This window comes from Lagenorhynchus albirostris, chromosome 2, assembly GCF_949774975.1.
Source record: "Lagenorhynchus albirostris chromosome 2, mLagAlb1.1, whole genome shotgun sequence".
Taxonomy (NCBI): domain Eukaryota; kingdom Metazoa; phylum Chordata; class Mammalia; order Artiodactyla; family Delphinidae; genus Lagenorhynchus; species Lagenorhynchus albirostris.
In genome coordinates this window covers 153511405-153525626 of record NC_083096.1, presented here as the reverse complement: position 1 = coordinate 153525626, position 14222 = coordinate 153511405, and the positions used below count along the sequence as shown (strand labels likewise).

Below are 14222 nucleotides of genomic sequence, written 5' to 3'. Positions count from 1 at the left end.
GTCACAAAATATTACATATTGTATGATTCAAGTTATATAAAATGCTTAAAATAAGCAAGATTGAAGAGATGGAATGTAGATTAATGGTTGCTCGGGGCTAAAGGTAGAAAGTGGAAAAGGGGATTTATTGCTTATGGGTATGGGGTATTTTTTGGGGGGGGGTGTGGATAAAGATGTCCTAAAATTAGGTGTGGTGATGGTTGCACAACTCTGAATATGCTAAAAAAACATTTAATTTACACATTAAATGGGTGAATTGTATGGTATGTGAATTATACTTTAATAAAGCTGTTTTTCAAAAAAGTAGATCAGAGATCTAAATGTAAAACATAAGATTATAAAACTCTTAGAAGAAAACATAAGAGAAAATGTTCATGACTTCTAGTTAAGCAGAGTTCTTAGATAAGATAGCAAAAGCAAAATCCATGAAAAAAAAATTGATTTCATCGGAATTTAAAACTTTTGCTTTGTGAAGGACACTGTTAAGGGAATAAAAAGACAAACCACAGACTAGGAGAAAACACTTGTATGACAAAGGAGTATGCCAGAATATATCTTTTAAAAATCTCTCAAAATTCAACAATAAGAAAGAAAACAACCCGATTTAAAAAAAGATATGAATGGATAGTCCACCAGAGAAGGTACACAGATGGTAAATAAGCACCTGAAGAGATGCTCGACATTATTAGTCATTAAGGAAATGCAAATTAAAACCACACTGAGAGGGACTTCCCTGGTGGTCCAGTGGTTAAGAATCCGCCTTCCAGTGCAGGGGACGCTGGTTCAATCCCTGGTTGGGGAACTAAGATCCCACATGCCGGGGGGCAACTAAGCCCGTGTGCCGCAACTACTGAGCCTGCAAGCTCTGGACCCCAAGCGGCACAACTAGAGAGAAGCCCACGCACTGCAACGAAAGATCCCGTGTGCTGCAACTAAGACCTGACACAGCCAAAAATAAATAAATAAAACCTACAATGAGATATCACTACACGCTGTATTATTTATCTATTGCTCTGTAACAAATTACCCCAAAACTTAGTGGCTTAAGACAGCATAGACTTATTATCTCAGTTTCTGTGGGTCAGGGGTCCAGGCAGAGCTACACTGGGTCATCTGTTTCAGTCTCTCACAAGGCTTCGGTCAAGGTGTTGGCTGGGGCAGCAGTCCCAAGTGAAGGTTCAACAGGGGAAGGATCCACTTCCAAGCATGGTTATTAGCAGGACTGTTACTTGAGGCTGTTGGATTTTGTGCCTCAGTTCCTTACTTGCTGTTGGCTGCAGACTGCCCTTAGTCCCTTGCCAGGTAGCTCTCTCCATCAGGCAAACATGCAAGAAGAGCCAGAAAGAGATGACGAGCAAGACAGAGTCACAGTCATCCGTAACCCCATCACAGAAGTAGCATCCCCATCACAATTACCATATCATTTCAGTTTAAGAAAATGAAAGGGAGATTAATATTGTTAGTTTTTCTTATTCTATTTGTTAGAAGCAAGTTGTTAAGTCCAGCCTGAACTCAAGAGGAAGGAATTATCCGAGGCTGTGATTACCTGAAGGCATGAATATCATGGGAGCCATATCAGAAGCTTCCTACCACACACCCTTTTTATTTATTTATTTATTTGCATGAGATTCATATTTGTTTATTTATTTTTGGCTGCATTGGGTCTTCATTGCTGCACATGGGCTTCTCTCTAGTTGCAGTAAGCGGGGGCTACTCTACGTTGTGGTGCGCAGGCTTCTCATTGTGGTGGCCTCTCTTGTGGAGCATAGGCTCTAGGCGCACGGGCTTCAGTAGTTGTGCGTGGGCTCAATAGTTGTGGCGCACGGGCTTAGTTGCTCCGCAGCATGTGGGATCTTCCCGGACCAGGGCTCAAACCCGTGTCGCCTGCATTGGCAGGCGGATTCTCAACCACTGCGCCCCCAGGGAAGTCCAGCACACACCCTTTTTAGATGAGCTAAAATAAAAACTTCTAACAACCTTGGAGTTCACACAGTAGAAGGGCCTTGCAAATGTGCCGAGTGGGTTGAGGGTATCAGCCAGTACAAAAACATTTGCAATCATGAAAGCATCTATGCAGGAGAGAAACCCTATAAAGGAGGTAATGGTGGTGAGAGTTATTACAGAGCTGCTGATCTTAGAGGTCATCAGAGTCCACATGGGAGAGAAACCAGATCCACATGAAGAGCACAGTAAGGGCTTCACCAGGTGCTCCACTCCTCTCCATTATAAACCCCATTCCCATTCGGGAGAGGAATATATCAGTGTGGTACGTGTGGTAAGCATTTTTCTGAGTGTGAAACTTGGCATTCATAAGACAGCCCATGGGGAGAGAGACCGTATAAATGTGATGAGTGTGGTAAGGCTCCTCTCAGACTTCAACACTTCACATTCATCTGAGAATCCACACAAGAGAAAAATTGATATGAACAAGTGTGATATGGACTTCAGTCAGAAAGGAAATATTCACCTTTAGTAGAATCTACGTGGAAGAGAAATCCTCTATAATCGATGTGATAATAAGGATGGTCAAAACTGTAAGTTACAGACATGCAGCAGAGACACCTATTACAAACATGACAATCGTGGGGGGAAGAAAGTTCACCTAGAACTTTAAAACTCATAATGACGTTACACATAAGAAATAAACCATACCAATAGCCTAAGTGAAACTTAAGTGAAAATATTATCTGTCAAGTGTTTTTTTTTTTTTAACATCTTTATTGGAGTATAATTGCTTTACAATGGTATGTTAGCTTCAGCTTCACAACAAAATGAATCAGTCATATACATACATATATTCCCATATCTCTTCCCGCTTGCGTCTCCCTCCCTCCCACCCTCCCTATAGAAGCAATCACCTTAAGGTTCTGTTTATGAAGAAGCAATAAAAAAATGTTGAAAAAAATGATATCTATGGAACATCCTGGACCCATAATGAGACTGGAAAAAACCTCACGAAGAGTTGGGTTCATACCATGACTTGTCCAGTGGTACAAGATTCTGCCAAGAATGTAAGTAATCATGGAAGTAGGTCCGCAGTGCTGCTATTCCTGGGTGATGATGTCCTATGCATTGTCTAAAATCTTGTCTTGAGGTAGGTGAAATTTTCCACTTTCCCATTTCTTATGTGAGTATCCTTTTTTCTCACAGTGTGGTTTGCAGATCACCTATATCAGAATTACTCAAGGTGAGTACTACAGTGTAGATAATACCTTAGTATTTAGTGCACAAAAACTTCAGTGTACATAATTATCTTGCGGGGGGGGGCACTTGTTAAAATGCAGATTCCTGGGCCTCACCCACGTCTTCTTAATCAGTCTACAGGTGTGGGGACCAAGGATTTGCATTTGTAAAGGCTCCTCCTTCCCTTATAGGTGATTATTACATATACCAAAGTTGGAGAATTACTGCTCTATGGGATGTTTGCATAAAGTTAAAAAAAGAAACAAAATCTTAGGTGGCATTTTACTAGTGTGCTAAACCTACTGAATACAGAAATTTCTACCAATAAATTGATCGAAGTAGGAGGTAAAATTCAGGAGACTTGAAAATGCTCATTGGCTGCCCAAGGAAATATTAACAAAGGGTTCTCTGACATCACCCATGGTGAGATGGGTGATGACCGTAAATGAAAACTTATGGGGACAAGCAGCCACAACTCGGCTTTTAAATGATGTTATTTCTAAAGCTTCAAACAGCGTTAAACATGGTTTGCTGTGGGAACATACAACTTGATAAGGGGAATCTGGTATGAGTCTATTATATATAAAAAAATAAACAGATTGAGAAATTCCTATAGTCAAGTAGGATAACGGTTAAATTATCTTTAGCACAATGATGATTAAATTAGACACATCAGCATAAAGTCAGTCTGTCACTGAAATAATTTGTGCTGTCTCTGGCATCAGCCTATTTACTGTAATTAGTCATATGGAGTGGCATAAATATGCAATTTATAGCCTAATCTGAATCTGTATCAGTGGTTCCCAAATGTGCCTGGGCATCAGAACCAACTGCAGCTTGTTAAAAATATAGTTATCTTGGGTTCCACCCCAGGAGGCTGAGATTCAGCATTTCTGTGAGATGGTTTGACTGAGCATCTAAGTTCCAGGTTTTGGAACTGCTGCTTCATACTCCTTTTCTAAATGGAATATGGGCTTCCTAGAGGATGGCTGATTCAGAATCTTGGTCGTGGCAACTAAGGTGGGGTCTGGAACATCCTGTTAAAGTACTGATGCTGGCAGAGTTTACTGGGGTCATGATCAAGGGAAGTAAAGGAACCACACAGGAAGAGGGCTTCACAATTCGAGCTGTCAAAGCAATCTCTGATCACCCTTAGGGCCAATGAGTATGTTCCTCAAGTACTGTTTAAAGAGTATAAAAATAATTTTGCACTTATCAGCAATTCCTCACTGAAAAATGTTTCTGGTACTGGAACACTTTGCTCTATAAGTAAGAAGCTGTTAGTCCTATAATAAGTAAGCCCCTTTTTTGACATGGTACATACGAGTGAGTGAACTGATAAGCTCCAAGCACCCACTCCCAGGTTCTCTACAGAAACCTTAAGATGGGGCTCTGATACTTTTTCAGAGACATTCCATAGCATTACATAAGGAGCAGGTATCTACTTCTGAAAACAGGCTGAGGAAGGGCAAAGAGATAAAAAAAGATTGAGCAGTTGTCAGGGCAGGGCTACTGTGCTGTCCATCCTGTTTTTATTTTTAATTTATATATTTTATTTATTTATTTTTGGCTGCGTTGGGTCTTCATTGCTATGTGCAGGCTTTCTCTAGTTGTGGCGAGCTGGGGCTACTCTTCGTTGCAGTGCACGGGCTTCTCATTGCGGTGGCTTCTCTTGTTGTGGAGCATGGGCTCTAGGTGCGTGGGCTTCAGTAATTGTGGCATGAGGACTCAGTAGTTGTGGCTCTTGGGCTCTAGAGCACAGGCTCAGTAGTTGTGACGCATGGGCTTAGTCGCTCTGTGGCATATGGGATCTTCCCAGACCAGGGCTCAAACCCATGTCCCCGGCATTGGCAGGCAGATTCTTAGCCACTGCACCACCAGGGAAGTCCCTGTCCACCCTATTTTGATGAAATTTTAAGACATTTAACACCTTGGCTTCCCTGAAATCAACAAACAGCTAAGGATGAGGTCCCTTCAGGAGACCAGCCATGGTCAGGAGAAGCCTCCTCACCAAGTGCTTTGCCAGCACACTCATCTGGGACTAAAGGTGAGAAATTTGGGGGCAGAGATAGAGGGGAATCAATGTTTTGGAGGGTTCACTGCACCCTAACAAATAAGCCTTTATTTTATTTTTTAAAATTTATTTTTAGGAGAGTTTTGGGGTGTTTTGTTTTGTTTTTTGGCTATGTCGGGTCTTGGTTGTGACACACGGGATCTTCCTTGTGGCATGTGGGATCTTTCGTTGCAGCGAGGGGGCTCTTTGTTGTGGTGTGCGGGCTTCTTTCTAGTTGTGGTGTGCAGGCTCCAGAGAGCGTGGGCTCTGTAGTTTGCGGCACACAGGTTCTCTAGTTGAGGCGCATGAGCTCAGTAGTTGTGGTGCGCAGGCTTAGTTGCCCCATGGCATGTGGGATCTTAGTTCCCCAACCAGGGATGGAACCCGCATTCCCTGCATTGGAAGGTGGATTCTTTACCACTGGACCACCAGGGAAGTCCCTTTAGGAGAGTTATTTAGCTTTATTATTATTTTTAATTGAAGTGTAGTTGATTTACAATATTATGTTAGTTTCAGGTGTACAAAATAGTGATTCGATATTTTTATAGATTATACTCTAAAGTTATTATAAAATATTGGCTATATTCCATGTGCTGTACAATATAGCCTTGCAGCTCAAGCCTTTATTTTAATAATCTACTATTAAGCAACTAATATGATCAGTCCACATGGGTACATTATGGAGGATAAAGACAAACCATTCCCCTTACCTCCTCTGATTCCTCCAGCTAACCTGGGCTATCTGGAACACCAAAGCATCCTTGGCAAATTCACCCATAAGCAGCTAAATCAACTTCTTTATCAAGCCTTTCTCCCAACTTAAAATTTCCTCTTAAATAGGAAATAGTTATTGTCGTTAAAGTTTTGGTTTGTGTTAAGCTTTGTTAAATTAATGCCTAAGTCCTGGAATGGCTATCAGGTTTCACTTAGGGAGTTACTTTTCTTCTCTCACATTGTCCCTATTCCCCAAATCTTGGAAATGTTACCCTCAGGTGACTACGATTGTCATCTTTACTTTTGATCTCTTTCTCATCTGCCCTTTGCCTTCATGCTGAGCTTCAGAATTGGAAAGGAGTAACATCTCTTAGGTCAGGGCTATCCTGCTGCTAAATAATCTCTAAAGAGTGTAGTTCTTGGTAATCCTTGATGGGCTTCTTGTGTGTAGTCCCTTCACCACCCAGAATTCTGATTGCAAGTTCTTTCACTCAGACATCAAGGACGACCATGGCTTAACTGGTACAGCCACAGTGGAAAACAGTATGGAGTTTCCTCAAAAAATTAAAAATAGAACTATCATATGATCCAGCAATTCCACTTTTAGGTATTTATCTGAGGAAAAGGAAAACACTAATTCAAAAAGATGTCTGCACCCCCATGTTTATTGCAGCATTATTTACAATAGCCAAGATATGGAAACAACCTAAATGTCCATCCATAGATAAATGGATAAAGAAAATGTGATGCATGCATGCCCACGCATGCACACACACACACAAGGGAATATTATTCAGCCATAAGAGAAGGAAATCTTGTTGTTTGTGACAATATGGATGGACCTTGAGGGCATTTTGCTAATTGAAATAAGTCAGACTGAGAAAGATACGTTATGGTCTCACTTATGTGTGGAATATTTTTTTTAAAAAAAACAACAACAACAGGTTCATACCATAGAGAACAGATTGGTAATTGCCAGAGGGGTAGGGGGCGAAATGGGTGAAGGGAATCAAAAGGCACAACTTCCAGTCATAAAGTGAATAAGTCCTGGAGATATAACGTACAGCATGGTGACTACAGTTAATGATACTCTATTGCACATTTGAAAGTTACTAAGACAGTAAATCTTAAAAGTTCTCATCACAAGAAAAAACTATTTTTGTAACTATGTATGGTGACAGATGTTAACTAGACTTATCATGATAATCATATTACAGTATATACAAATATTGAATCATTATGTTGTATACCTAAAATTAATATAATGATATATGTCAATTATACCTCAATAAAAAAAGTATGACTATGACTTATTTGAAAGACTCTCAGTGGAGACAAAAATCAATAAGCATTGAATAAGTTCTTTTCTTAAATTGAAGTATAGTTAGTTTACAATGTTTTATAGTTTCAGATGTACAGCAAACTGATTATATATATAATACTTGTATGATTATATAATATATATATTCATTTTCAGATTCTTTTGCATTTTAGGTTGTTACCCTTCGCTACCCAGTAGGTCCTTGTTGTTTATCTATTTTATATATAAAATAAGTTCTTATTTTAATGGTATAAGTAGAGGAGTTTAGTACAAAGCAGGTAGCTTTGGCAGTACCAGGTAGCTGGTACTCTCTCCCTGTCTCTCAATCTCCCTCTCTACCAGTTTTTTCTTTCCTTTTTTTTAACATCTTTATTGGAGTATAATTGCTTCTCTACCAGTTCTGAATATAATTGTTAGCACCTCTCTACATCTGGGATACAGAGCCACGCTTTGCTTAATTTAGTCATATTGTTCTGGTTAAATGAATTGCAATCCTCAAAATGAGTTTGTATGATTTTGATATTCATTTCATTCCAAATACTGTTAACCTTCTATAGCCATAAAGTCCTTGAAGCCGCTTTCCTCACTTGCTTTTAAAATTTCCAGAGCTTCACTTCCTATTCAAATTGACTTAAATTCAACCATGAATTGTCCTTAGCAGTCTAATTGGATGGATAGATTTAGTAAATGTTCGTGCATTGAAAGCCATTCACTCATTTAGGGAGAATGCATTGAGTGCAAGTCCTGTGCCACGCCATCTGATGGGAAAGGCTGGTCTGCTCATTCCTCCTCCATGTGCTCCTCTGTGTTGGACTGAAAACGCGTGTCCTCTCTGGGAGCTAGCCCAGGTTGGCCAGCACTACATGCGTCACTCAGCGCATTCTGGAACTTCAATAAGAATTGTTACTTTTTTTTTTTTTTTTTTTTTTTTTGCGGTACGCGGGCCTCTCACTGCTGTGGCCTCTCCCGTTGCGGAGCACAGGCTCCGGACGCGCAGGCTCAGCAGCCATGGTTCACGGGCCAAGCCGCTCTGCGGCATGTGGGATCTTCCCGGACTGGGGCACGAACCCATGTCCCCTGCATCGGCAGGTGGACTCTCAACCACTGCGCCACCAGGGAAGGCCCAAGAATTGTTACTTTTGAGGACATCGATGAGATCACATTGAGCATGATTCCCTTTATTCATCTTCTATGAGTAACTGGAACTCAGATTTCATGGAAGGCTCTCAGTAATAGCAGGAGAAAGTGTGGATGGCCTAGAAAATTAGGTAGACATCTATGACTTGAAGCAGTGAATAAGGAATCACTTAAGGTTTTATACCAGGTGTGGAATAAACAAAACTGGTTGTTTCAGGCAGAGACATTATTTAGAAAGAATGTGACAGGGCTTCCCTGGTGGTGCAATGGTTGAGAGTCCGCCTGCCAATGCAGGGGACACAGGTTCGTGACCCGGTCCGGGAAGATCCCACATGCCACGGAGCGGCTGGGCCCGTGAGCCATGGCCGCTGAGCCTGCGCGTCCGGAGCCTGTGCTCCGCAACGGGAGAGGCCCCAACAGTGAGAGGCCCGCGTACCGCAAAAAAAAAAAAAAGAAAGTATGTGACAGATGGAGACCTAGCTCAGCATAAATGGGAAGGGAGAGTATGGGAGGACCTAAGAGCTATTTCCTAGAAAATCTATAGAAAACAAGGAGAAAATTGGTGGTAGAAAATATAGTATTCATTCAAGCTGACACCATGGTTTCCAGGAGGGAACGTTATGAAGATGGAAAGGTCAGATTTATTCCAAGCGTTCGTAATAGAACAGAAACAATGAGCATGAGTTGGGGACTACCAGTCTAACTGATGGAAGACCACCATTTCCCCTCTTGGTAGCTTTATGACTTCACAGAAGTTACTTAACATCACTGACCACCACCTCCCGTCTTTCCTGTTCAGGTTCTCTGGTACCTACACTCCAGTAATTCTTCAACCCCACTGGGGTCTCCCAGGACTTGATGCTGTTTACTTTCCACTATCTGTCTGTCCCCTCCTGTCTCCACTTTCCACTTTTCCATCATTATAAATCTTTGTAAACAGCTTCAACTCTCTCCCCTCTCTCCACCCATCATACTAACCTAGAAAGCTCCAACCCTTGATAACCCCAACTCTGACTCTGGGCCTGTACTCAGCAGCTGATTGTTGTTGGAATAAAGTCACACAACATTGGCTGCCTTCACCTTACTCCCCTGACTAGAGTTACTCCCCCCACCAGTTGAATAAGCAATATTCAAGACTTAATCAAACTAATTTTCTTTTTGCCTCTTACCATCTCTTTAATATTCATTTATGGAGTAACCTCCTCCCCTAGAAGAGACTCTGGCAAACCCACCCTTTTCTTCTCTAGGAAATAAATAGCCCTACAGTCACTTTAGGTCCCAAACAGTCTTGATACAGTGATAAGAACACCCAGACATGGCTCAGTGTTGAGCCTTCTCACCTTCCCCACGTGGGAACAGCTTCATCACTCTGCTCCCTCCTCGCTTCCTGCTGTCTCCTCCCCTATTCATTAACCACTGTTTGGGACCCGCCAACTTGTAAGGATGGAGGAGAAAGGAAAGTAGAATGTGAACTGGTACTCCTGAGATCTGATTTCAAGCCCTCTGGTGTAAGCCAGCTCTGGTTGGCTCTGGTAGATGAAGAAGGCCAGTGCTCTCACAGGTGCTGAGCTGGTTATTGGGAGGTTTCCCATCACTGCCACGTCTCTCCTTCAGTAAGCCTGACGCAGAGGAAGGCACCTCTGCTCTACGTGTCTGCTTATGATTCCTTCCGCAGCCCTGGCATCAGATGCCACTTCTCAGCCTACATCGACCAAGGTCTCTCCACCCCTCCAGACAGCCCCGTTGGACCCTGGATAACAGCACACCAACTCCCTCTCTAGCTCCTGGCCCAGAGGAAACATTTGTACCCCTTGTCGCGGCACATACCAAGAATGAGACCAGTCCCCGTGCAGCAGAGCACCCTGAACAACGCAGTGAAACAGACCTCCTCTGGCCTCCAGACTTCCATGTCTAACTAAGACCCGGTGCAGCCAAAATAAATAAAAATTAAAAAACCATTCCTCAACCCCACGTCCCTCAGCAGCCTTTGAAGGATGGGGTGGGAGAGCAGAAGAGAGACTCCACATCTCCCTCGTGGAGCTGCTGAAAGAAAAAAAGTATCTAATAAATGACACCAAGTCCTGAGCACAGCACCTAGCTTACACCAAGTGCATAAATGTTAGCCATTATTATTGTCATTGTTGCCATTATCCTTGTCAATTTTCATTTCAGCGCTTGCTGACAGAGTGGAATCTCTTGAAAAGAGGTTTCAGGCAACGATCAGGGATCCAAATTTAAGATACACTCACAACTCCCTTGAAGTAAGGAAAGGATCTCTAATGCAGCCCGTTTCCACTCCATCAGTCGGAGTCCATCCTCCTCTACCTGCAGCTGCCAGTTTTAATTATCTCACTCTCTTACTCTAAATAGTTTTTCATTGATGTTTCTGCATATGAAAGGACCATACGTTTTAAACATTTCAAAAACAACTGTGTTCTTCGGTAATTTTAGAATGTAGAATTTGCTGGCCTCCACGCCTACCCCAGCCAACCCTGCCCTCCACTCCAGGTCCACCCCCGGTCCCACCCCTGTCCAGTTTCTGATGACACTTCTCTTTAGACTGAGAGGAGCTGAGCTCTTTGGGGATGCAGCAAAGACGGGCAGTCCTCAGACAACATTTTCTCCGTTTACATCTTTTTTTATTTCCCTGTTTTACAATCTAAACGTGAATACTTAAAAAGATATTTAATCGCCCTATCTCTTAGCAATAACACAGCTTCACATCACTTTTAGCGTCGGAAGATTGTCCCGCTCATGTTGACGCTTCTTGACAAAGGGCTGTCTCGCTCACTCTTAGCTGCTGCCGGACAATACCGGTACTCTGCTTTTAGCTCCCATGTGTTTTTGTGGGGCCCTTTTACATTCTGAACACCGATTTCATTCAAGATTTCCTTCAGGTACGCCACAGGTTGCATAGTGATGCCAACCAAGTCCTTTATGTTATAATACTGGTGTTTCTCAAAGGCAACAAATAGCAAGGTTAAAACTTGGTCTTTATCAGCCTTCACTCTCTTTCCATTTTCTTTCTTTTTCTTCTCATATTCAATATTGTACTGATGATTGGCAACAGGTTTATAATTGGTCGTGACTACCTTCTCCAGTTTCTGTACGGTTCTGGCAGGTTTGGAAGACTCCTCTATTTGCTTTCTCTTCAGCCTCATGTAGTTTTCACTCAGAGCAGGTCTGCATTCTCCCCGATGTACCACCGTTCCTTCCAGGGAGAGCTGATCCGGTGCACGCTCAGTCAGCACTGTGAGGACCTGCCCTCTGACCCCCTGCAAGACAAGCTGATGCTCCCTGGGAGCAATGACTGGGGCAGGTTGTCCATCTGTACCCCGAATGTCTGTAAGTTCCTTATTCAAGATAAATGAGATTTCAGACTTTCCCCAATTTTGGCAATCTGCAGCTTCCCTACTTCACCGCTTCCAGAAGCTTCAGACCACTGCTGTGACAGGTATTTAGGAAGCTTCACCAACCACATCCGCTGGTTCTGTTGGATTCCCTCCAAGCTGAGTGGAATGCTCTGGGGCTTGGGTCTGCTGCCTCTGGAGGCCATGTGCACCTGAGCTGAGGGTGCAGAGGGTGGGCCAGCTAGGGATGAAGAGAAAAGCAGGACACCAGAACCAGCTGCTGGAGTCCAGGAACCTAGCAAGGAAATATAAAACACACGCTGACTTCAGAAATGTTATCCTTGTTAGAATCTAACGAGTGCTATACAACAACTGTCAAATGATTCAGAGTAAGGGAAGATGGGAAACCATCATAAAAGTGGGGAGTTTGATAAACAAGTGTGGCACATCCTGAAAACGAAGTACTTCAGCAATTAAAATTACAGGAGCTCCCATCTACTGATGTGAAGAGTTTTCTAAGACACAGGCATCTTCTAAACGCCTTCCCTACCACCCTGTTTCTCCCTGTCCCTCTCCCCTGCTTTATTTTTCTCCAGAGCACCAGTCAACGTGAAATATCCTAGATAATTTACATTTTATATATTTATTATATTATCGTATATCTTCCCCACTAGACTGTAAGCACCATGAGGGTAGAGTTTGTGGCTTTCAGTGCTGTAGGCGTTTAATTATTTTATTTTATTTTTTTGAAGGAACGAAAGGTCTTATTTGATTGGTTTGTTTGTTGTGAAAAAATGGAGTGGAGGTGGACACCACGCCCTGCGCCCCGCCCAGGTCCCACCACCCAGAATTCAGATATCCTGCTTTGCCCTCCTGCCTCCACACAAAATAAGAGGCATGGAGGGCCTTGGCTTGGGGGCACGTCCTCCCTGCCAACCTGGCCTGAGCACAGGGAGAGACCCTGACACCAGCTGTTGGCAGAGACATTGAGGCCACAGAGGTTAGCAGGTTCCAGGCCTATATTTTGTTTCTTCTTCTTCTTTTTTTTCCCCAGGCCTGTATTTTGAGGTCCAGAGCACAGGCGTCTGCAACTGACTTGCAGGCAGAGCAATCCTGCCTCACAGCTCCTAAAGCCCACCATGGATCAACCACCACCACTGTGGCTTCAACAACCTCTGCTCTGCCATATTCTCTCTGACCTAAGTGGGGAAAACTTCCAATTCAAATCCAAATCCATTTAAACCAGAAGGAGCCGAGAGGCTGTATTTCTTAAGATAACCTCTCTGGGTGCCCTCATGCCTAAGGCATAGAGAGCAAAGAGTGAGCATAATTTTACAAAAGGAAGCCAGTTAGGAAGCCCCTTCTACCAGGCTGAGACTCACCAGAGCAGGCAGAAAGCTATGCTGAGCAAGGCTTACAAGGAAGTGTGCTCCCTGATGAGCAAGGGCTCACTCAGGCCCCAGGCTGCCCCTGCCTGGAAGGAAGGACACACTCCCTCTACACAGCTCTATTTATTGCCACCTTTAGGGAGTTCCTTGATGGGATTGGGTTACAACCACCCTGGAAAGCCTATCACCTTGATTCAGTTATGGGTTTTTCCCCAAATCTTCTAAAGCATACCCCTGAGGGTGGATAGCTTAAAGGATTATTTCCTCCACTGAACCCATTTTCCTTAATTCTCCAGTGTAGGGTGGGTTCGAGGGAAGGCAGCTTGCTTCAGCATCTTTAGAAAGGCTGGAGATGCAGGTACTCTAAGGAGTTACTCCTAGTCCCTGACCAGCCACTTTGACTCTGAATTAAAATTGCTCTCACCATCTTCTGGTTAAATGCAGAAAGTCCTCTTTTCCCCTCCTGATTGCTCCCTTCATCTTGAAACATTCTCTTCCCGTGGGTTCCATGATGCCCCCTGCTCCTGGGTTTCCTCCTGCCCCTCGAACTGCCATTTCCAGTCTCCTTTGTGGGCACCTCAGTGTGTCTTGGGCCATAACTGCTGTTCCTTGGTCCCAGGTGCTGTCCCTTCTCACTCTACACACCTTTTGAAGATTATATTTCTGCAGAATCCTCTCAAAAGGGCAACCATAGTTCAGATCTCTCTCCTGAGCTTCTGGCAGAACACCCAAATGCCAACTGATGTCCTGCAATGCACACAATTCCTAATAGGTCAAAACCAGGACCCATCACCTTCTCATGCCTTCTCCCCCCGAACAAACCTGCTCTTCCAGTATTCCCCATCCACCTTGTTTCCTAAACCAGAAACTTGAGTGTTAAGCTTACTTCTCCCCATATCTCGCTCCAATGAGCCAGCAAGTTCTGCCCATTCTGCCTCCTTAATTCATCTCAAATTTCTCCCACTATCCCTGGCCCAGTTGAGGCCACTCTACTTTTCTCTCCTGATTCAGTGCAATAGCTTCTTCACTGAATTTGCTTCCTTGGTCGCTATATTGCACACACTGGAGTCAGAGTA

The 14222-nt window shown here is 43.3% G+C and overlaps 1 protein-coding gene across 1 annotated transcript in view; it reads right to left on the bottom strand.

Moving 5' to 3' along the window:
* Nucleotides 1–11060: 11060 nt before the first annotated feature.
* The window catches only part of LOC132514892 (general transcription factor IIF subunit 2-like), a 30540-nt gene continuing 27378 nt past the window's right edge, over nt 11061–14222 (bottom strand). The window contains 2 exon segments of the mRNA XM_060140397.1: nt 11061–11796; nt 11799–12053. Of these exon segments, the coding sequence (XP_059996380.1) occupies nt 11138–11796; nt 11799–11964 (825 nt within the window). The 5' untranslated portion in view covers nt 11965–12053 and the 3' untranslated portion in view covers nt 11061–11137.